General features: G+C 38.2%; 1 protein-coding gene across 3 annotated transcripts in view; it reads left to right on the top strand.

Annotated features, from left to right (window-relative positions):
- The first annotated feature begins 6426 nt into the window (after positions 1–6426).
- The window catches only part of LNPK (lunapark, ER junction formation factor), an 83323-nt gene continuing 66623 nt past the window's right edge, over positions 6427–23126 (top strand). The window contains exons 1-5 of one of the 3 annotated variants that reach the window (XM_044242387.1): positions 6427–6557; positions 13174–13266; position 13685; positions 15037–15078; positions 16290–16477. In XM_044242387.1, coding sequence (XP_044098322.1) covers positions 6427–6557; positions 13174–13266; position 13685; positions 15037–15078; positions 16290–16477 — 455 coding nt within the window. Of the gene's footprint in view, positions 6558–7246; positions 7262–13173; positions 13267–13684; positions 13686–15036; positions 15079–16289; positions 16478–23126 lie in introns of those variants that run through there. The other 2 variants (XM_044242385.1, XM_044242386.1) reach the window with 2 other exon arrangements.

Genomic DNA, 23126 nt, shown 5'->3' with positions numbered 1-23126 from the left:
CATTTGACTCTATTTTCCTTCTAGTTCTGTCCAGATTAGCTTAAAAAACTCCTGAATTGGGAGGAATATATGCATTGTAACTCTGAAGAAGATTGGGGATGGGGCAAGACAGGGAGTATGAGGCTTGGTGGGACTGGTGGAGAAAGAGAGCAGTGTGGCACCTGGGTGGCTCAGGTGGTTGAGCATCTGACTCTTGACTTTGACTCAGGTCATGATCTCTGGGTCGTGAGATGGAGACTTGCATTGGGTCCCCTGCTCAGCTCATAATCTGTTTGAGATTCTCTGTCTCCCTCTGCCATTCTCCCGACTTGCTCTCTCTCAAATAAATAATAACTATAAATTATTATAACTAAATAGGTTTCATTTATTTGAGAGAAAGAGAGAAGGCCTGGGTGGGAGTGAGGGGCAGAGGGAGAGGGATAAGCAGACTCCGCTGACTGGGAGCCTGATGTGGGGGGTTCCATCTCCATCCCAGGACCCTGGGATCATGAATTGAGCCGAAGCCAGATGCTTAATAGACTGAGCCTCCCAGGCACCTCTAAAATTTAAAATAAATAAATAGAGAGACAGAGAGACATCATCAGAGTTAGTGGAGTGCCATTTTGGTAGACACGGACACAGCAGGAAGCCTGGGCTAAGAGCTCTCCTGCTGTGTCTTTCCTGTCTGCATATGCATCACCCAGTGAAGAATCCAGCTTCTCTCTGAACCGTCTGGTGGAGATCCTAGGACATCTCTGTCAGAGACAGTGGGTGAGATCTTAGACCACATGGTACTGTAGTTTAATTTCCCTCTTTCCATTCCTCTCATCCCTTCTACCTCAGGCCCAAGAGTCCTTTTAAATTTAATTTTATTTATTATTATTTTAGATTTTATTTATTTATTTGACAGGAAGACATACAGAGAGAGAGGGAACACAAGCAGGGGGAGAGTGAGAGGGAGAAGCTGACTTGCTGCTCTGCAGGGAGCCTGATGCGGAACTTGATCCTAGGACCCCGGGATCATGACCTGAGCCGAAGGCAGATGCTTAACTGACTGAGTCACCCAGGTGCCCCAAGAGTGCCCACTTTATTTTATTAAGTGCCTTGATAACTCTTATGTAGGTGACCTCTGGCACTGACTACCATTACCCAGAAAAACTTCCTGATAAGAAGAGTCACCAGAGACACTTGTTAGAAATCCAAATTTCTGGGCTCCATACCAGACATGTAGAATTAGAATCTCCAGGGAAGGGGCCTGAGAATTTGTTTTTTAAGCCAAGGCCCAGGTGACTCACAGAGAATTCTGGGAAATAGCTTTAAAGACTTCTACCTTTTATTTTGTTTTCCATAGTGTATTTACAAACAAAATATTTATTTATAATAAATAGTATTTTTTTTTTTTTACATTTTGAAAAAATAAGTACCTTGTTGAAAAGGAAAGATTCCAAACTGTAAAATATATATATATTTTCCTCTAGCCCAGACTTCTCAGTGCTGGACAATAGATCTATTTACATGTCATCTCTCTCCTTGAAGTCACAAAAACATCTTAAACTCAACAAGTTCAAAATGAAATCACCATCTTCCCTCAAACCCAACTCTCTTCCAGTATTTCCCGTATCTCAGTGATAGCATTATTATCAACCCACCATGCCTAGCAGAGATCCCATCATCTCAGACTCCTTCCTCTCCTTTAACCCCCAGTCCATCCAAGTACTAACCAGGCTCAACCCCGCTTAGCTCCTGAGATCAGATGAGATCCGGCGCATTCAGTGTGATATGGCTGTAGATATCAGGGAGATTCAAATTAAAACCACGTTGAGATACCATCTTATACCAATTAGAATGGCTAAAATTAACAAAGGGTAACCCTCTTATACCGTTGGTGGAAATGTAAGTTGGTGCAGCCACTTTAGAAAACAGTGTGGGGTTTCCTTAAAAAATTAAAAACAGAGCTACCCTACGACCCAACAATTGCTCTACTGGGTATTTACCCCAAAGATACAGATGTAGTGAAAAGAAGGGCCACATGTACCCCAATGTTCATAGCAGCAATATCCACAATAGCCATACTGTGGAAAGAGCCGAGATGCCCTTCAACAGACAAATGGATAAAGAAGAAGTGGTCCATACACACAATGGACCAGCCATCAGAAAGGATGTATCCAACTTTTGTATCAACATGGATGGGACTGGAGGAGATTATGTTGAGTGAAACAAGTCAAGCAGAGAAAGTAAATTATCATATGGTTTCACTTACTTGTGGAACATAAGGAATAGCATGGAGGACATTAGGAAAATGGAAAGGAAAAGTGAAAGGAGGGAAATCAGAAGGAGAAATGAAACCATAAAAGACGTGGACTCTGAGAAACTAAACTGAGGGTTTTAAAGGGGAGGGGATAAGGGGATGGGTTGGCCTGGGTATGGGTATTAAGGAGGGCACGTATTGCATGGAGCAATATGTAAACAATGAATCTGGGAAAAGTACATAAAAAACTAATGACATACTGTATGATGACTAACATAGCATAATAAAAAATTTTAAAATAAAAAAAATAATCCCCAGTCCACTTCACTGATGTGGGTAACAAAAGCAGAAAGATTAAATTTCTGTACAGCCCACTGACAAGTCCTTAAAACAGGCAGAGTAACCTTCCTCTGAGAGCTCACCTGCCTCAATGTTGACACTTTGCTAAGGGCAAAAGGCAATCTTAGGCTGACCCCGCAGGATCCTATGAGTATATATACTTTTAACATACAGAGATTCCTTTGGAAACATCCTTTATCTCTACCCCTCAACATATATATTAGCAATCATACTCCAAGAATAAGGCCCCACTGATACTCATCTGAAGAGTCTCATGACTGAGTTATAACAGTAATAAATGACCTTTTCCTAACAATAAATAACCCCCTCAGGGTCCTGGAAACCTTATTTCCAAAATACCTTGACAGCTTGTACTGTCCCTAACTCCCTCTCAACTTGAAAGTTTGTAACCAGCTACCCCTCATGACCTCCCACCAACTCATTCTGACCATGGGTCCTGTCCCTGTGCTTTAATAAAACCACCTTTTTGCACCAAAGATGTCTCAAAAATTCTTAAAAAAAAAAAAAAAGATTTTATTTGACAGAGACACAGCAAGAACACAAGCAGGGGGACTGGGAGAGGGTGAATCAGGCTTCCTGCCAAGCAGGGAGCCCGAAGCAGGGCTCAATCTCAGGACCCTGGGATCGCAACCCGAGCTGAAGGCAGACACTTTAAGAACTGAGCCACCCAGGCGCCCCTCAAGAATTCTTTCTTGACCATTTGCTCCTAACCCCAATATTTCCACATCACCCACCATATTTAATTCCATCTTCAAATCTTCTATTTTACTTCCTAAATTGTTCCATTTTCTCCACTTGTCTTTATCTCCTTGTGCCCACCCCAATCCATTTGAAATACTACCAACACTAACTACCACCCATAGACCCTAATTGGCCCTGTTCATATTCCCCCATTGCAGTTGGAATGAGCTTTTCAAAACACAAATCTGTTCAGGTTAATTCCCTTCTCTGTTTCTCAAGAAAAAGATGAACTGTCTCAGTATGTCGGCAAGATCTGGTATCCGGTTTCATACCGTAACACTCTGTGTGATTCTCTGTGCTGGCAGCATTGGGCTTTCAGTCTCTCAGGCTTGCAGTGTTCTTCCCTGACGAAAGGTCTTTAGACATGATGTTCTCTGTTTCCTTTTCTTCATTTTTTCAGTATCTCATCCTTCAGATCTCCAATCCAGTATGACTTCCTCAAGGAATTTTTCCCTAATGTTTCTGACCAGTTCAATGAATGACCCTCTTATAAGCTCTCATAGCACATATGTCTTGCAATTTTCATTTATTCCTTTAAATAAGTGTGGTTTACTTATTTGTTGAATTAGGCCTTTTAGCATTCCTTTAACTAGAGCAGTTTGTTTCCTTTCTTATCTTCTCTGTTTTCCTTTTTTAAAAATATTTTATTTATTATTTAACAGAGACACAGCCAAGAGTGGGAACACAAGCAGGCAGAATGGGAGAGGGAGAAGCAGGCTTTCCGCTGAGCAGGGAGCCTGATGCAGGGCTAGATCCTGTGACCCTGGGACCACGACCTGAATCCAAGGCAGACGCCTAACGACTGAGCCACCTGGGTGCCCCTTCTGGTGTTTTCCTGATTTCACTTTCTTAGAATCTATCCCAGGACAGTTTTAGGATTAGTAGGGAATAATTCTTTAATATCTGGACTCAGCTGAAGCACCACCTTCATTGGTTTTCCATATCCTCTCTGGCTGCTGCTGCTTTCTCATTTTTCACTCTCTTGAACATTTGCCTCTATCATAGTACTTATTTACCCTGTATTTTTTGGTTTGTTTTCTTGAAGGTTTCTCTCGCTAGTGTTAGCTGCTTTAGGGCAGCTCTGTTATTTATCTCTGCATCCTTACACTTAACACAGGATTTTGTCCTCAATATTTGGTGTTCTCTCACTGCCTGACAAAGTGTTTAATATAAAGGAGGCAGACATATAGTGTTACTTTCAACAATATACATATTTCTATTCAATTTCCCCATCTGAAAAATGATACCTAAAAAGTTGTTTGATTTAAAGTGCTACTGATTCAATACATCTCACCTTCCCCTTCTCAGGACTGGTCTCTCCTCTTCTGGAGCAATTACCTAGGAATTTTGTCTCAGGATTAGGTTTTTGGGATATCTGGCACCTGGCTAGTTCTTCTTTGTTTCCCCCACCCTGTTTCTTTCCCCCTTTATAACAGACCATGATGGCTCAGTTAAAACTAGAGAACAAATCACTAGCAAGTAGAAAATATTTCTTCCCTGTTCTCTTAGAAAAGGATACTCCTGAGGTGAGGAGATATATTTGCATTAACAGCACAGGCCTTTTAAAAATATGCTTTGAAATAGCAAAGGATGAAAAATGAATGGTTAAATTTTCATACTGAAATAGATGAAATGTTTTCCTATTTTCCTCTAGATTTGTAAAATACCTGACTCAGAGTGCACAAGAAGTAAACTTTGCCCCCCCCCCGCCCTTCATCCTTTCAAGCTTACAAGCTGTAACTAAAGATTTAACAGTGAGGATAAACAGCTCCAGAGTGAATTATCTGGTAGCTCCCAGTATAATATATTATTTTTACCAATTAGATCCTATGCTCAATTTCTTAAATCTTTAAAAAAAAAGGGGGGGGGTGCCCGGGTGGCTCAGTGGGTTAAAGCCTCTGCCTTCACCTGGGGTCATGATCTCAGGGTCCTGGGATGGAGCCCCACATGGGGCTCTCTGCTTGGCAGGGAGCCTGCTTCCCCCACACCCTCTGCCTCTCTGCCTACTTGTGATCTTTGTCTGTCAAATAAATAAATAAAATCTTAAAAAAAAAATCCTATGCTCAATTTCTTACTTCACCTTACCTGGTTGCTTTGCCAAAGTTTACATGTAGCACATGAAAACAATGCCACTCTTCAAAAACTATGGAAAATTTAAAAACATGTAGGTAAATAAACAAAATAGAAAAACCCCATGAAAAATGTTGACACAAAGGGTTAAACCATGTCCCAGAGGTAAACCATGACCAAAGCTTTTGCTTGCTTTTCAACCCTTCTTCACTGTTTACCTTGTGTGGTTCAAGATCTTTGTTATTTAGACTTTTCACTTCCAGGTGACTAGGAAATCGAACGCTCTCTAGCCAATGTTTCAAATCTGGAGTGAATGCAGCCTGGGTGGTTTATTCGTGGGCCCACGGATCACGACCTGTGAAGGACGTATTCTTGAGTTCAGAGTTTTAGGATAGTAAACTCGGCTTATGTTATCCAAGGGTTTGAAATCATCATCATCTGGCATTTGAAGCTTACCACACACGGGTGAGGTAAGCGTCCTGTCATCAAATGACCCTTTTTGACGTCCACGAGTGATTAAAGCCTCAAGCACTTCTGGAGTCTAGGCTGAATTTTCTCCATCGTTTTGTTTGGGAACCGGCCTCTTCTAAGCTGTGCGGCTTAGAAGCTCTGCGGCCGGCTGCATGACCGCGGATCGTGGGATCCTTTAAGGAGGAGTCCTTGCCAGACGCACCCATCTCCATCCTCAACCCCACTCGTTTCTCTCCCCGCGGTCTAGGACCACCAGGATCAGTTTCGGGGTTGTCTTTCTCCAGCGAGAGTTGGGAGAACAGGCTTGCAAAGAATAAGAGGAGGCAGAGGAAAAGAAGTAACAGTTGTGGTAAGACTCATAATAAATGGCAGTATACACCCCCGAGACGCGACGATGAGCACCCTACTTAGCCGCGGAAGCCAGAGGGACAAGCGCCCTCCGGCCAACCGCCCGACTGGCCCGCCCCAACTGCCCGCCCCGGTCACCGTCACGTGACCGGGGAGCGGCGCGCGCTGGTCGTGGCGCCGATTGGCCCGCGGCGGGAGCGCGGGGTTTGATGGGAAGGAGTTGGCCGGGCCCATCGCTCTGTCGGTGGCGGCTGCTGCCTGCTTTGGAGGCAGGCTGCGCGGTGGCCGCCGAAGCTGGCAGACGTGGACGCAAGCGCCGGGCTTTGCCCGCTTCTTGCAGGTAAAACGTTCAAAATGAGGGCAGTTGGGAGGGCTCGGCAGTGGGGGGAGCGCGCTGAGCTCTTCTCGGGGAGATAGCTCCGGTTTCCCTGATTGCCTCTCCCGGGCGCCCCCGCCCCATTCCGAGTGGCCTGAGAGCTCTGCGGCGGCTGCTAGAGCGACTCCCGCCGGGCTGCGCGCTGACCAACGTCGCCTCCTGCTCCCCTTGATTTCCCAGCAAAGTGCCAGGGATGACTCTGGAGTAATAGAGAACCCTTTTGGCCACCACCCGCCCCCACCTCCCGCAACGGGGAGGTAGTTTCCCAGCCTTGTTGTCAGAGAGACCGCGGGGTGAATCGGTTGAGCTGAGCATCGGCTCTTTGGCCCACCTATGTCGAGACGAAGGGTCAGAAGGTTCAACGCTAAGCTGTCGCTTGGAGTATTTTGTCCATCTCTTTTTGTCTGAGTTGTGCGGAGGCGCCAGGAATTGGACGGGTCGGGAGAGACGGAAAACTGTCAGTGTCATGCTGCTCGGCCCAGGCATGTGGGCGTGGACTACGTGGTGCTTAGAGAAGCCTGTCTGCTGCGGTTGTCCTTATTTGAGGGAAGGTGGGCGGTGTAAGGGGTGGAGGAAAGGGCGAGGTTGCGTAGGTGTCACAGGCTCGTCCCGAGGAGAAGAGCAGATCTGAACTACATCAGTAGTTTAATTGATGGCTGGCTCGCTTGGTGGAGTATGGGACTCTTGATGGGGGTTGGGGGTGGGGGTTGTGAGTTCGGGCCGCATTGGATGTAGAGATTACTTAAAAATAAAAATCTTTAAAGAATAGTTTAGTTCTTTAATATTGTGTATGACGATTGAGAGAGTTGGTTATTCTTTAATATTGTGTATGACGATTGAGAGAGTTGGTATTAGTGAACTCAGTTTTGCTGATGGTGCCCTCATGGTAGTAAAACCCGTGACTCACGGGGTTTTCCATGTTCCGCTTTTCCCAGTTGGCGTCTGGTTTATGTCAATTGTTTTCTCCTATCTCTTTGGCCTGGGTGTCACCATGAATATAACTGACCCTGTTCAACAGCAGTGTGTGTGCATGTGAGTAAGCTTGGCTTCAGGCATGTGTTCAAACTGGCAGGGAATGGCAGGGAGCGATAATCTCTTGTTCTCAGCAGCCCCCATAGTTCCATTTCAGGAGGAAGTTGATTTTGAACACGTTTTTAAAAACAAGAGTGGTGCATTTAAAATTAGAATGTTAAGTTTCTCTGTCACCTGTTAAGATTAGCTCACCGCTCTTAAAAAATTTACGGTGTTTATGTATTTTTAACTTGATAGAGAATCTAAGAAGTTATATGGCTATGAACCAGACATGATTTAATATCCAGATCTTTCTACTTAAATAGGCATTTTTGGTAGTGTTTAGTTCAGAGTGGACATCAACTTACCATGAAGACCATGGTAAATCAGCGTATAATAAAAGTGCTTTTAGAGGTGTACTTCTTTTCAGTAATTTTATTTTTGATCAATAAATATGGTGATTTAGGATATTTCAGAATTGCTTTTCAGTTAGAATAATTGAGAGAGTTCTAGAACAAATCACTTAATCTTGAATAGTACAATAGAGAGGCACTGTTGATGGTGACTGAGTACTTTGCACTTAGGTTTGGAACTTGATAAACATAAAAGTTAACTTTATTTGCGGTTTTAATGGAAGAATATGCAGAGTATATATATTTTTTTATATACTAGAGCACATGAATACAATTTCCATTAAAATAAAAACTGTAGGGCGCCTGGGTGGCTCAGTGGGTTAAGCCACTGCCTTCGGCTCAGGTCATGATCTCAGGGTCCTGGGATCGAGGCCCGCATCGGGCTCTCTGCTCAGCAGGAAGCCTGCTTCTCTCTCTCTCTGCCTGCCTCTCCATCTACTTGTGATTTCTCTCTGTCAAATAAATAAATAAAATCTTTAAAAAAAAAATAAAAACTGTAATTTATTTTTCCAACTTTAAAATTATGAAAATAGGTACTTTTTTTTTTTTTAAGATTTTATTTATTTGACAGAGAGGGAAAACAGGTAGGGGGAGTGAGAGAGGGAGAAGCAGGCTTTTGGCTGAGCAGGGAGCCTGACCTGGGGCTGGATCCCAGGCCTCTGGGATCATGACCTGAGCTGAAGGCAGACACTTAATGACTGAGCCACCCAGGTGTCCCCCAAATAGGTACTTTATAAGAAGTTAGAAAGGTTCTGTGTGAGGAGTATTGTCTGTACTACATGTGCTTCCTGATAAATAATGATAATAATGGCTAAGATTTATTATGTGCTCACTACTTGTTGGACACTGTGCCAAGTGATATTTAATTTCATTTTATTCACACAACAGTTCTGTGAAGTGTAGATATTTTCGCCACTATGTAAATGTAGAAACTGAGGTTAGAGAGTTTAATTTACCTCAGATCACATTGTTAGTATGCATCTGAGCCATATTTTGATTTAGACCTTTTTTACTCCATTATTTTATTTCTTATAAAGACTTATTTATTTTAGAGAGAGAGTGGGGTGTGGCAGGGGAGGTGAGGAGCAGAGGGAGAGAGAATCTTAAGCAGACTCTGCACCTTTCACAGAGCCCCACGACCTTGAGATCACAACCCCAGCCAAACCAAGAGTCAGATGCTCAACCAACTGTGCTATCCAGGTGCCCCTCCATTATTTTAATATGATTTGAAGTGAGCTGAAAATTTAAGAACAACATGACCCAAGATTTTAAATTCTGATGCCCAAACCTGAGTGTGAATATCAGTTAATAGGACACATTGAAATAATATAGTGGGTATTATTATTTATTGAAAAACACATTAGATGTATCCAGCTCTTAAAGTCATGTCAGATGCCATTGTGATATCAGAGTGAAAAGAGACTACATATTCGTGGAAGAGTTCTTGGGGATAAGCCATTTGAGACTGAGCAATCTGTCCACTCAAGGGCAAACATTGATTTATGCTTCAGAAAGAAATGCTAGTTATTTGCTTCCCATATATCTTGCGTGTGTTGGAAGAGATGGACTAGGAAAAGGCAATGACCACAGCAGTAAAAACAATTTGTTTTGAGAAATTAGTTATATGTTGGGCACTGCTGTAAATACTTTCAAATGCATTATGTCATCATTTCAGCCTTTCAAAATTTAAGAGTGTCCTTAACTACCCCTCTTTTCCTGAAGATACTGAGTAACTGAGAGGTTAAGTAACTTATTTGCCCAAGGTTTCATAGTAAGTAATGGGCCACAGGAATTGGAGGTAAGATGTTTGTGTGGCAAGGAGGGAAAAAGTGTTTGAAAATAGAAGAGGTATGAAATTAAAGCTATATAGAAAGACTGAGTGTTATGTTTCATATCTGTTGGAAAGTACTACCATTACATGAGTATTATAGCAAATCAGCTTCTTTAATAAATACAGGAATTTGGAATTTTAGGAAAATTGCTGGAACAATGAGGGTTAACTCATTCTTTGATTATGAACCTGAAAGCATGGATAGGCATTTAATGACTATTTACCCTAATGTTGTTTTAGAGGACAAATCATAAAGCATAATACTCTGCTTCAGGGATCTTAAAGACTAAGCCATAGTTTGAGTCATTAACATCAAAACAATTCTCCAAGCAAATAATTGATGTCAAGGTTGGTATTAATTGCAATATTATGCAATATTTCATATTACACTTAAAAAGTGATGTGCAGTAAACAAGTAAAGGCAGTACTTGCAGACTTTCAGTACCAATTCTGCCCCTTGCTGGTGCTAGCTGCCAAAATGACTTGACAAATCATTTAGCTTCTCTTCCATGCAGATTTAAGCATTCAGATTTAATCAAATGAGGAGTTGGGCCACATGATACACTGTACCAACACTGTCTCTTGTGTTTATAACTTACTTTCCACTTCAGTAGCTCTGTTTACCAGTGATTTGAGAATGTCAGAGGTGCTTTCATGTATTTGATATATAAATATTCCAATCTAATTTATACAAAGCAAACTTTAATTTTGATTTTATGTTATTGAGAATAACTATTTGCTTCATAAAAAGCCACAACTAAAACCCTGTGTCTGGCTATGCTACTTAGTATTTTTGGAAGCAAATTTCTTTATTTCCCTAGCCTCAGTTTCTGACATTTATAAAATGGGATGATAATGGTATCTAAATAATAAAATTCATGTAAAGCATTTGTTTTAGGGCATACCAGAGATAAAGTATTTATCAAATATTTAACTGGTATCTTTACTGTTGTCATTACTTTTTTTAAATTTGTTTTAAAAAAAATATTTATTTATTTTTTAGTGAACTGTACCCCCAACATGGGGCTTGAACCTATGACCCCAAGATCAAGAGTCCCATGCTCTATTGACTAAACCAGCCAGGCACCCCTGTTATTACCTTTAAATATTAAAAATTCCAATTTTTAATATGTATAACCTTAACTCGGAGGCATATAACTGTTACAAACCAAAATGTGTAGGTCAGTTATGTATAAAACACTGTGCTAGTTACCATACAATTAGTTCCCAAACACTATATACTTTTTTTTCCAATTTATTTATTTTCAGAAAAACATTATTCATTATTTTTTCACCACACCCAGTGCTCCATGCAAGCCGTGCCCTCTATAATACCCACTATATACTTTTAAAGTACCAAGTTCAATGGTTCATATAAATTGCCCCCAAACCAGTCACCTTTCTTGGTGAGTATTTTTAGCATCTTAAGAAGGTTTTAAGATCTATTTAATGTTTCAACTGAGAGATTTATACTTCTATTCATTAAAGTTTCTGGATTTCCTACCACTGCATTTTAGAAATTTGAATACTGAGTTAATATTGAAGGATTAATAGTTCTTAGGTTGCAATTTAAATGTGACTTGTAACATTTGTTTATAAACACCAAAACTTTTTAGGACATTTTATAGCTATTTCTGGTCCTAGAAATCACTTTGTAAAGTGGAAGTATTTGTAATTAGGATCTTTGTTATTTCTCTAACCAGGAAAGTCCAAGATTGGTATGCCTTATGCTAATTCTAATCTGTAAAGAGTGTTGCAGAGTGAATGTATTTCCTTGGTACTGGTGTCATTTTTTATTACATTAATGGTCTTAAAAAACCTGAGAATTATGGCGTAACTTCTTTTGTGTGTGAAATGAAGTAGTTTTATACACTGAGAGTATCTATTTCTGGTAAAAATATGTAAATTTGAAAGTATACTTTCACTATTTCTATATAAAAGAATAAAAAAAGATCCATAATTATGGGCTGGTAAGTTGATTTAGAATCTAAGATGGCTGATACATTTTCATTCACATGGTAATATTGTAATACATTTCAGAGTCATAGAAAAATGATTATAAGAAGGACAAAGATACACAGCTAGCTCACATGAAAGTCAACTGGCTTTAGGGACTTAAACACAATTTTTAAAAAAGATTTTATTTATTTATTTGACACAGAGAGAGAGTACAAGTAGGGGGAGTGGCAGGCAGAGGGAGAAGCAGGGTCTCACAGAGCAGGAAGCCCAACGTGGGCCTCAATGCCAGGACTCTGGGATTGTGACCTGAGCTGAAGGCAGACACCTAACCAACTGATCCACTCAGCTGCCCCAACTTAGACACAATTTCAGAGAGAAATGTTTGAGTATTGGATCAGTAGTGAACAGACTGGAAGTCTGAAGATAGGGTAGTTTGTGTGGTTTTTGTTTGTCTCCTTTTTTTTTTTTTTTTTTAATTAGAGAGAGAATGACAGAGGGAGAGGAAGAGACAGAATCCCAGGCAGGCTCCATAACCAGCACAGAGCCCAACTCAGAGCTCCATCTCACACCCTGAGATCATGACCCGGCTGAAATAGAGAGTTGGATGCTCAACCCACTGAGCCCTCCAGGTTTCCCTGAAGATAGTAGCTTTGAATCCTGTTACTTCTGAGCCAATCGCTGAATGTCTTTTCACTTAATTTTCTTATCTGTAAAATGGTAATAATGAAGGCTATCCTGTGAGAAGTGCTGGTATATTAAGTCTAATTTACAGAAAAGAAAATTAAAGCTCAAAAGCATTAAATGATTTGCTCAAGCTCACTAGTAGTCTTGTAACCTTTATTTTCTTAGACAGAATCCATGGGCTTTCTGTTATTACTTGTAAAATAACATTATTCTAAACATTGTAAGATACCCCTAATTCCAAGTAACTAGTTTAGTTGGGAGACAGCTGAATGATGGAAACGTTGTATCTAAGAATGTAGAATGAAAGTAGTATGGTAAAACTTTTCTTACAACGTTAGGGGACCTATTTTATTTATTTATTTATTTTTCCCCACTCACGAGGGGCCTTACTTTAATGAACAGCAAGTTGCAAAGTGTATGAATATACACTCCTAAAATGCCTTGCCTTTTTAAGAGCCTTTTCAGCTATATTTTCACTTTTAAATGTGTCCTGGCATGGAATAAGGGATTTCTTGAAGGGTAGATTTTATCCCCAAACTATCTGAACTAAACTTCCACATAAACGGAGTTCAAAGAAATTAATATTGTATAGTATTTTTAGGCAGTATTGCAACATCTAAATTTTAGAGTGGGTATAGTGTGTGTTTAACTTAAATTTTTTAAATACTTGCTTTATTTCTAGTTGTGAATTCCTTTGGACAATTGATGATATTTATCACTGTGCTCATCTTCTACACATAAAAGATGGGTGGATTATTTTCTCGATGGAGGGTAAGTTTTCTTTACATCCAATTCTTAGTCTAATATAAAGTGTCATATAAACCTACTTGTAAAGTCTCCTTTGTGCTATAGCCTTGAGTAGAGCTTGATATTACCCCTAATTCTATTTAATTTTCTTCTCTGATGAATTAGTTGTATATTTGGACTTTAATAGTTCTACTTGCAATATAGGTATCTTAATGACTGTTTAACATGATTATTTCACTTTGACTTGTGGATTATTATTTTTTTTTAAATATTTTTATTTTTATTTATTTATTTTTCCAATTTATTTATTTTCAGAAAAACATTATTCATTATTTTTTCACCACACCCAGTGCTCCATGCAAGCCGTGCCCTCTATAATACCCACCACCTGGTACCCCAACCTCCCACCCCCCCACCCACTTCAAACCCCTCAGATTGTTTTTCAGAGTCCATAGTCTCTCATGGTTTATTTTAATTTATTTATGCATTCATATGTAAATGGTTGTATTTTCTTGTTTTCTTCTTATATTGCCTACATTTCAATCTTATTTGAAAAATAGTTGAAATTACTGTTATTGTTGAACTATTTGAAATTATAGTTGTATGCTGTGTAACACTTAATGTTTTTATGGGCTATATCTTTTATTATGTATTTGCTGAAGTCATACTAAGTATACTTTTAGGAATTAGAGCTTAAAGAAAATTTGAAATGCAGTGTGATTTTATTGGTTAAGGCTTTAGAGGAAGTATCTCCTATTTAGTGCTGTAAAATATAAAATACATTAATAAATGTTCTTTTCTAATATGAGAGAGGATAGTGTAGTCTCAGAGAAATTACTTTGCTTATTTTTAACTCCTTTTTACCATAAGGAGTCTTGCAATACTTGGTAGACTAATTTTTGGACTGTTATGGAAATGCTTTGTTTTGGATTGATATTCTATTGACTCTCTTCTCCTCCCTTTAAAACTCTATTACAGTTCTGCTTGAGGAGCAAATTTGTCTACCTTTCCTTTGTCTTTGTTAGGTTGAATCATATGAAATCGCCAATATTCAACTGTTTTGACTTACATAAAAAGCAATTTCATATGGTTCAACCTAATGTTAAAAACTCTTATGGGAACTATAATGAATTGATATCCACTGCCCTCTTATGTTATTGAGTATATAATTGGTATTGTATGAGACATTTTGTATGAGATATTTTGGCTGGTTTTTATTGTGGGTGCATAAAAAATATTTTTAACAAACTGTGCTATAATGAAGTATTCTTAGATGTCTTTTAAAAATCTGATCTTCAGAAAAATACTTTAGGAATTCAGAATGAAAGTAACCTGTTGATTTTGACTTTCAGAGTCCTAAGTGAACTTTTAGCAATAGTAGATCAGACCATCTTTAGTCTTGAGCTTTTAAATATATGATTTCTTTTGAATAATCATATCTAAGAAAATTTTTCTTGGGGGAAAACTTTCTCTATAAAAGCATGTTCTATTGGCATTAGGAATGGTAGAAATTAAAAAAAAAAAAAAGAATGGTAGAAATTGAGCTGTTGGAGTTGAAAGCACCTTTAGGACTAAAAACCCAAGTAGGAAAATGCTTACTTCTGTAACCTTATGTAGCTCTGTTTATAATTATAATTTTATTTAAATCTAAATCTCATTAATAAACAAGAATACATATTACTTGAGATTTGAAAAACTTATTTTTGAATTTAAAATGTTCTTTTATGATTTTATAAGTCAAAGTGTTTCTAAGTTTGCAGTAACAAATTTTAATGTCTTATATCTGTTTTTATAACAGACAAAACCTTCAACTGTAGAAGTTCTGGAAAATATAGATAAGGTATGATTTTTGGCTCTGGGGTGTTTTACTTCATCTTGGGTATTGCATAAATATTATTTTCGTATAAGTATATTATTTTGGAGACTGGATCTGGCTTGGGAATTTAGAGATGATATAGAGTAAGCCTGAGAACTTTAATGTTATATTATCTAAAAAAAAAAAAAATCAGAAATCTCTCAGGGACTTAAGAAGTCTGTATCACTAGAACCTGTTAGTATGAAATTAGATTAGATGTATAGAATGGTGTAAAACAATGTTGCAGGTGGGATGAAGTAGATTATAAAATAGTCTACAACAGTTTTATCAGTCCAAAAACTTCATAAACTTCATTATCAAAAGTGCCTATTGCTTAGGAATATTGAGAGTGATGAATAGATTGCAAGAATCTAGTATGGGTCAGTGTTTTCATTTTTATTAACTCTTTCTTTTTGTAGCCAGATTTTTAAAATTAATTGATTAATTTCTAGCCATTTTTTTAGACCTTATACAGCGAGAATTATTATTTAGTTTAAGAAGTACTATTTATTGGTGTCAATTCCATGCTTGATCTTTGCTAATTTGGTAGGTCAAAAATAGTATCTTAATTTTTTAAAATTTATTTTTAAAGATTTTATTTATTTGTCAGAGAGAAAGAAAATGAGTGAGCATAAGCAGGGCGGGTAGCAGCCTCCCTGCTGAACAGTGATCCTGACATGGGGCTCGATCCCAGGACACTAGGATTATGACCTGAGCTGAAGGCAGATGCTTAACCTACTGAGCCACTCAGGCATCCCTTAATTTTGCATTTAAAATAGTGATTTGTTGGGGCGCCTGAGTGGCTCAGTCCTTAAGCATCTGCCTTCAGCTCAGGTCATGGTCCCAGGGATTGAGCCCCACATCAGGCTCCCTGCTTGGTGGGAAGCCTGCTTCTCCCTCCCCAACTCCCTCTGCTGTGTTCTCTCTCTCTCTGCCAAATAAATAAATAAAATCTTTAAAAAATAAAATAAAATAAAATAGTGACTTGTCAGAATAAGCATTTTCATATGTTTTTAACTTTATTTCTAATTTTCTTTTTCATATTATGTTCTTTTTAAAAATATTAAGATATATTTCATTGACTTTTCAGAGTTCTTCATATATAATCGATCATTTTAAAACTTTTTGTTAATATTTTGATTTCTTTATGAAATTTGAGATTCAATTCAATAATATAGAACAATTTCTCTTAACAGGAAATTCAAGCATTGGAAGAATTTAGGGAAAAAAATCAGAGATTACAAAAATTATGGGTTGGAAGATTAATTCTCTACTCTTCAATTCTTTATCTGTTTACATGTTTAATTGTATATTTGTGGTATCTTCCTGATGAATTTACAGCAAGACTTGCCATGACACTTCCATTTTTTGCTTTTCCATTGATGTAAGTAAATTGTTCTTTCAGTTGACTTTTCCTCTTTTTGACCGGTTAAAATGTATTCAGTATCTCTTTATTGTGAAATAGTAATGTTTCAGATTGAGTAAATTTGCTTTTTTTCCTTTTGCAAAGCATTTCTTTAAAAAAGTAAACCAATTTTGTGTGTTAAACCTTAATTTACAATTCAGCATACCTGAGGAATATGACTCAGTGACGTTAGTAATAATGGCTCTATATGGGAATCTTTTGTAATTCTCTAATAGATGGTCATGCCCCCCGCCCCCCCCGCTCCCCCGCCCAGGGATATAAGGCAAGGAGTGGGCATTTCAGATTGTGGGTAGTTGTAAGTGAGAGAAGGTTTGTAAAACAAACAAACAAAAAACTGCCCCAGTGATTCTGAATATATTCCAATCATCCATTCTTTTTTCCTCTCTTATAGGTCACTGCTATAAAGCAACTGACCCTTATAGCAATATTTTATAATATAGCATTTTACCGAAGGTGTGTCATGTTTGAGACTGTGGAGAGACAGATGAATAAGAAATTGGTTCATTCACTCTATAAACATTTATAAGTAGCAATTTTGTAAGTGTGGGAATATAATGGTGTATGGTATACAAAGATACAAAATCTCTGAATGTAGATCTTAGGCAGCATACATTAAATTAAGTAATAAGTATGATGCATATTATGAAAGAGAACATTTAACAGAGGCTCTAACACTATCTGTGGTGGAGGTGGGGGTCAGGGAAGTCTTTGTATTCATTTTCTATTGTTCCCACAAGTTTAGCAGCTTAGAGCACACCCATCTGTTGTATCACAGTTTTTGTAGATCAGAAGTCCAGGTGGCTTGACTGGGGTCTCTGCTAAAAGTCTTGCAGGCCTAAATCAAGGTACTCAGTCAGTTGGACTGGGATTTTATGTGGAATCTTTTAGCGGGAGAATCTTCCAGGCTTAGTCAGGTTGCTTGCTGACTTGTGCCGCATCTCTCTGACTTCCAATTCTGCCCTCAGCCCAGAGAAAGCTCTGCCTTTCAGGGTTTAACTGATTATATTAGACCCATCAGGATAATCCAGGATAATCTCTCTTGCTTAGAATCAGCTGAGTAATACTTAATTATATTTGGGAAGTCCTTTCACAGCAATACCTAGATTACTTGTTTGATTGTATAACAGAGGATGGAAATCTTGGGGAGGAAGAGAGATAGCTTTAGATTTATGCCTACCATAGCCTCCCTGAGGAAGTGGCCTTTGAGTTTGAGACCCAAAGGATGATTATGTGTTGCAAGGGTGGTGTGACTTGGTGGATAATCCTTTAGGTGGAAGGAACAGCATATATGAAAGCCATGAGGGGAATAGAGAATGGTAGGTTTAAAGAATTGAAAGAAGGCCAAAGACTGGTTTATAGGGAAAGCCTGGGTGGTTAGGCAACGAGTATTTCTTGTGGGCCTTATAATGCATGATAAGGATTTTAAGACTTAATCTAAGAGTAATGGGAAGCCATTGAAGTTTTGTTTTTTCTTTTAAAGATTTTATTTATTTGTCAGAGAGAGAGAGGGAAAGAGAGTGAGCACAGGCAGACAGAAAGGCAGGCAGAGGGAGAAGCAGGCTCCCTGCCCAGCAAAGAGCCCGATGTGGGACTCCATCCCAGGACGCTGGGATCATGACCTGAGCCGAAGGCAGCTGCTCAACCAACTGAGCCACCCAGGTGTCTCAACCATTGAAGTTTTTAATGAAGGAATATGATGTGATCATACTGTTATTTTGAAAATATTATTGAGGCTACACCATGGAGAATAAATTAGAGGGGAATAAGAATGGTTCTAAAGCAGCAAGTTAGGTTATTACAGTTGTCTGGGGAAAAATGAGTGACAGTGATTTGCTGTTGAGTGGAGGCAGGAGAGTGGAAGAGAAGCAGATGGGCTGAATGAGACTTGAATGAGTATTGAAGTCTTAGGAGGTACAATTGAGATAGTATGGAGAGGTTCTTGGTGATTCAGTGGATGTGAGGTGAGGGGGAATAATTGCATCAAGGATAGAATTTAAATGTATGGCTTGGGAAATTTGTTTGATGGTAGTGTCATTTGTCTAAATAGGGAATACCATCTAAATAGGGACTCCTATGAGGAAGAACAGGTTTGCTCACTGAGACTAAAATACCTGTTTCTATTTAGACAAGTGGAATGATTAAGTATGAGTATGAAGCTCAGGAGATAAATTTGAATGGGAGATATTAATTTAGGATTTGGCAGCTTATTAATGTTAAACAGAGCCACCATCTGTTCATTGGGTAAATATTGGGCACCTGCAGTGTGTTCAGTCTTGGGCTAGACCTTCGTGATTGAGAAATTAGTGACAAGATCTCTGCCTTCATGGAGCTTACATTCTATGGGGGATTGAACAGATAAAAAATGAGAGACAAGTAAACAAAGAAGTGCAGTGAAGAAAATAAACAGGGTGATATAGAGAGGAACAGTCCCTCTTTTGAGAAGGTGGTATTTGAGTTGAGAACTAATGTATGAGAAAGAACCAGCTTGGAAAGTGTTGGAATTTATGGAAGATTATTTATATATACAGTATATAATAGCATATGAATCCATAGAGAGATGTAAGAACAGATTATCCTCAAAGTATTAATGGAAATTCTCTTTGGGTAGTCATTCTTAGTAGCTATTTCTTTCCATATGGTTTTTTGGTATTGTTTGAATTTTTTACATCAATGTGTTCTTCAAATCCTAAAAACAAAAATCCAAGAGTTTAGGGAAGGTCTTTATAGGAAGAGAAGACGAAAATACAAAGGCTATGCGTGAGGTAGGAGAGAGCATGACTTATCTGAGAGTCAGAAAGATCAGTATATATGGAATGTGTGATGGAGAGAAAGAGTGAAAGGAGGTGTGCTTGCAGAATCAGAGTATCTGGATCATGGGAGAGTCATGGCCTAGGAGTTTGTATTTCATTTTGGGCGAAATGGGAAGCTTGTAATGGTTTTGGTGGAAGAATGGCATGATGAGATTTAAGTTAAGAGGATCATGTGTACTGCCTGTGGAGACTGAGTAGAGGAGGACAAGGGCAGAAACAGGGAGATCAGCTAGGATGCTGTTATAGGAGTTTAAAGGTAAAGATGATTTAACATCCCAGTAGCAGTGGAGGTGAAAGAGATGCCAGTATTTCAGAAATACAACTGAGACAACTTGGTATGAGGAAATGGAAGGTAAGGGAAAAGAAGGAATTGGGTGATATTCAGGTTTTTTGATTTGATATTTGGCAGGTGTCTGATCTTTCTTAGGGACTGCTGTAGTAAAAAAAAAATTCATTTGTTTAATCTTTAGTACAGGGCATATTTTCAAATTGGAACTGGAGATCACAAAATTTTTGCTTTGTATATAGATAAAAGAGCCAAAAATTGAGTGCATGCATATTACCAAATAAAATCTCTGCCATTTGCTTTCTCTTTTGGAGTTTTTTGGAATGCACTTTATCCTGGGTGTAACAGTAGATTTTATAATCCTGAGCTCCTTTTCCTTGTTCATTTCTAGTGTTTTATAAAAAGAGGGGAGAAAAATTTAGAAAGGGAATAAATGTGATATTTACTTGACTGAAGCATCCTTAAAAACTTAGAAAAAACCTCACTTGACCTCCATTTCCATATCAAAGTTGACTTTTTAAAAAATATTTTATTTACTTATTTGATAGACAGAGATTATAAGTAGTCAGAGAGGCAGGCAGAGAGAGAGAGAGAGGAGGAAGCAGGTTCCCTGCTGAGCAGAGAGCTTGATGTGGGGCTCCATCCTAGGACCCTGAGACCATAACCTGAACTGAAGGCAGCAGAGGCTTTAACCCACTGAGTCACCCAGGTGACCCCAAAATTGATTTTTTGATTATGAAACATTTTTATCTAGTTGCAAAAGAATGTCTTACAGAGAACTTTGCTGTGCTAATTCTAATGGCTTTTCACAAACTGATCTACTGGATCTGGTATGCTGCAGAAGACTTTTGGGCAAGTAAATCATATACTAATTGTTTTTAAAAGTAGAAAAACACAATTTCTTTTCTTTCTTTTTTTTTTTTAAGGTAAGACATTGTTCTTTATTTTTTTCTTTCTTTGCAAACATTTTTCTTTTACTGCTTTACACATATCAACATTCCCTTAGTAAAGGGAGTTTTTGGACCTAGAGTCCTTCCTACAAATAGCAAATATTTATACACACATACATACACATTAGTTTCTTTAAAAATGTTTATTATTTCTTCAGGGGCACCTGGGTGGCTCAGTGGGTTAAGCCTCTGCCTTCGGCTCAGGTCATGATTACGGGGTACTGGGATTGAGCCCCGCATCGGGCTCTCTGCTCAGTGGGGAGCCTGCTTCCCTTCCTTTCTCTCTGCCTGCCTCTCTGCCTACTTCTGATCTCTCTCTGTCAAATAAATAAATAAAAATCTTAAAAAAAATGTTTGTTATTTCTTCAGTTGGATCTTTCTCCTATTTTGAGTATGAGGCTCTATTAGCCTTACTGTGTCCTCCCTGTTCTGCATCACCTGCATCTAGTATTTCTTGGTTTGCTAAGCTTCAGAGCCATTTCTCACTTTGTCTCATTCACATTTGTGACCTGGTTCTCAACTGCTGCAGCTTCTGTTTCACTGAGCTCTTCACTTTTGGAAGCACAGGCCAGTCATCAAACAAAGAATAGAATTGTTGATTGATGGCAATCAAAACAGCATGAAATAAAATACAACAATGAGAAAGTAGATGTTGTGGTATGTAGAAAGAAGACTTACCACAGGACATTTTCTTTTGTGTGATCTGTAGCCTTAGCTTATTCCTGGACTTTTTTCTTTGGAGACAAAAATTTTGTGGTCTAGACCAGGGTTTACTTAAAGAAATGGAAGCAGAAAGAGCAGTAAAATGTAGTGTTTTACTTAACTCTGTCAACGCTGATTAATAAAGCTTAGAAATCTACCCGATAACTGCAAAAAGTGACTGTTACTTCTGCATTCCAGATTTCCCAAATGCTTTTACTGGACAGAGAAGTCATAGATTCAGTACTGAGCATATATTACGTAATCATAACTATCTTCAAGTTATCTTTTGTTATACAATATCAATATTCTGTATAAGATACTTTGATTTTTACTATATCTTCTTTCCTTCATATGGAGGAACTTGGTATGATTCCAACCTATTATTTTTTTGCCTTTCAGATTCAATAATTAACTTACATCTCTGATCAACTATTTTAGTATATTTCAACATATTGAAATATATTTCAACTATTTCAATATATTTCAACTATTACTGAAATAAATTATAATCTAAACACTGAACCTATTTCATAAGAGTCATTAAGGCTATGGTCCATGGTGAGGGAAGGTTTGGATTATAGTTTAAGTTTTGTATTTCTTGATTATGCTGGCAAGTATGCATTACTGTGGGAACTGGTTCATTTTCTAAGAGTGAACAGCCATTAAGCTTTGTCTCTTAACCTGACTGTACAAGCAGTCTTAGACTTTACTCCTGGATACTTTATTCTTTTTTTTTTTCCCAATTATAGCAGGGTTTTTTTAATTTTATTTTTTATATCTATTCAGTGTAACAGTATTCATTGTTTTTGCACAACACCCAGTGCTCCATGCGATACTTTATTCTTACAGATTGTAACTTCCTAGAAATTTCATTCTCTATAAGATCATTATAGAGGCTTATTGGCATAAAACATTGACCTTCCCAGAGAATTTAATCATATTTCCCTTCTGTTTTGTTTGTTTTTCTAAATTCCTATTTAAATGGAGTTAGGGAAAATTGGAAAAAAAAATAAATGGAGTTAGGGAAAGAAAAAGTTCAGCAAAGAAACTGAGGAAGGTTGTCCTATCCTTGTTTTTTATGTTTTCTTTTTGTTTGCTTGTTTTCCTACTTGAATTGAAGGCCATTTGAGGATAGGGCTTTGATCTTACACAGCTTTCAATGTCTCCTTTCTGCCCCCCTCAGAACTAACTGGCAAAATATATTTTCTCAATCCATCTAGAAGAGTTGACAGGCATAATTTGACAAACCTTTTGAGGAAAGTTAAACATTTCTTTCATGGCACTCTAATAAGAATACAAAGTATCTGTCATCAACCAAAGTTGGCTCTTAAAGGAGAAGGTATCTGTGAACATCTCTTTGTTATTTACTCAAAGAGAATATTTACTAAGAGGTTTTGGTAGGTAAGAAATCATTTTGCAAGCCATCACTTTTGCAATGTTGATAGATATTTGAATATTGATGGTTATTCACTTAATAGAGTTCTATACTGAAAGAATTATGTACTGAGATATAATTAAGAGACAGATCCTATTCTTGGATGGGAAGATTTAGTATTATTTTGAGATCAGTTCTCCCTAGATTAATCTAAAAATGTGTGTTCACATTAAAAATACCAACAGTACTTCAAAAATCTGGGCACACTTTTTCCATACTTTTTAAAAAAGATTTACTTAGTATTTGAGAGAGAAGGTGAGAGGGGCAGAGGGAGATGGGAGAGAGAGAGAATCTCAAGCAGACTCCCTGCTGAGCATGGAACCCAATGAGGGGCTCAGTCTCAGAACACTGAGATCCTGACCTGAGCTGAAATCCAGGAGTTGGACGCTCAACCGAGTAAGCCATCCAGGTGCCCTCCCATACT

This window comes from Neovison vison, chromosome 3, assembly GCF_020171115.1.
Source record: "Neovison vison isolate M4711 chromosome 3, ASM_NN_V1, whole genome shotgun sequence".
In the NCBI taxonomy this organism is placed as follows: Eukaryota; Metazoa; Chordata; class Mammalia; order Carnivora; family Mustelidae; genus Neogale; species Neogale vison.
This window is presented reverse-complemented; position numbering and strand designations above follow the sequence as displayed.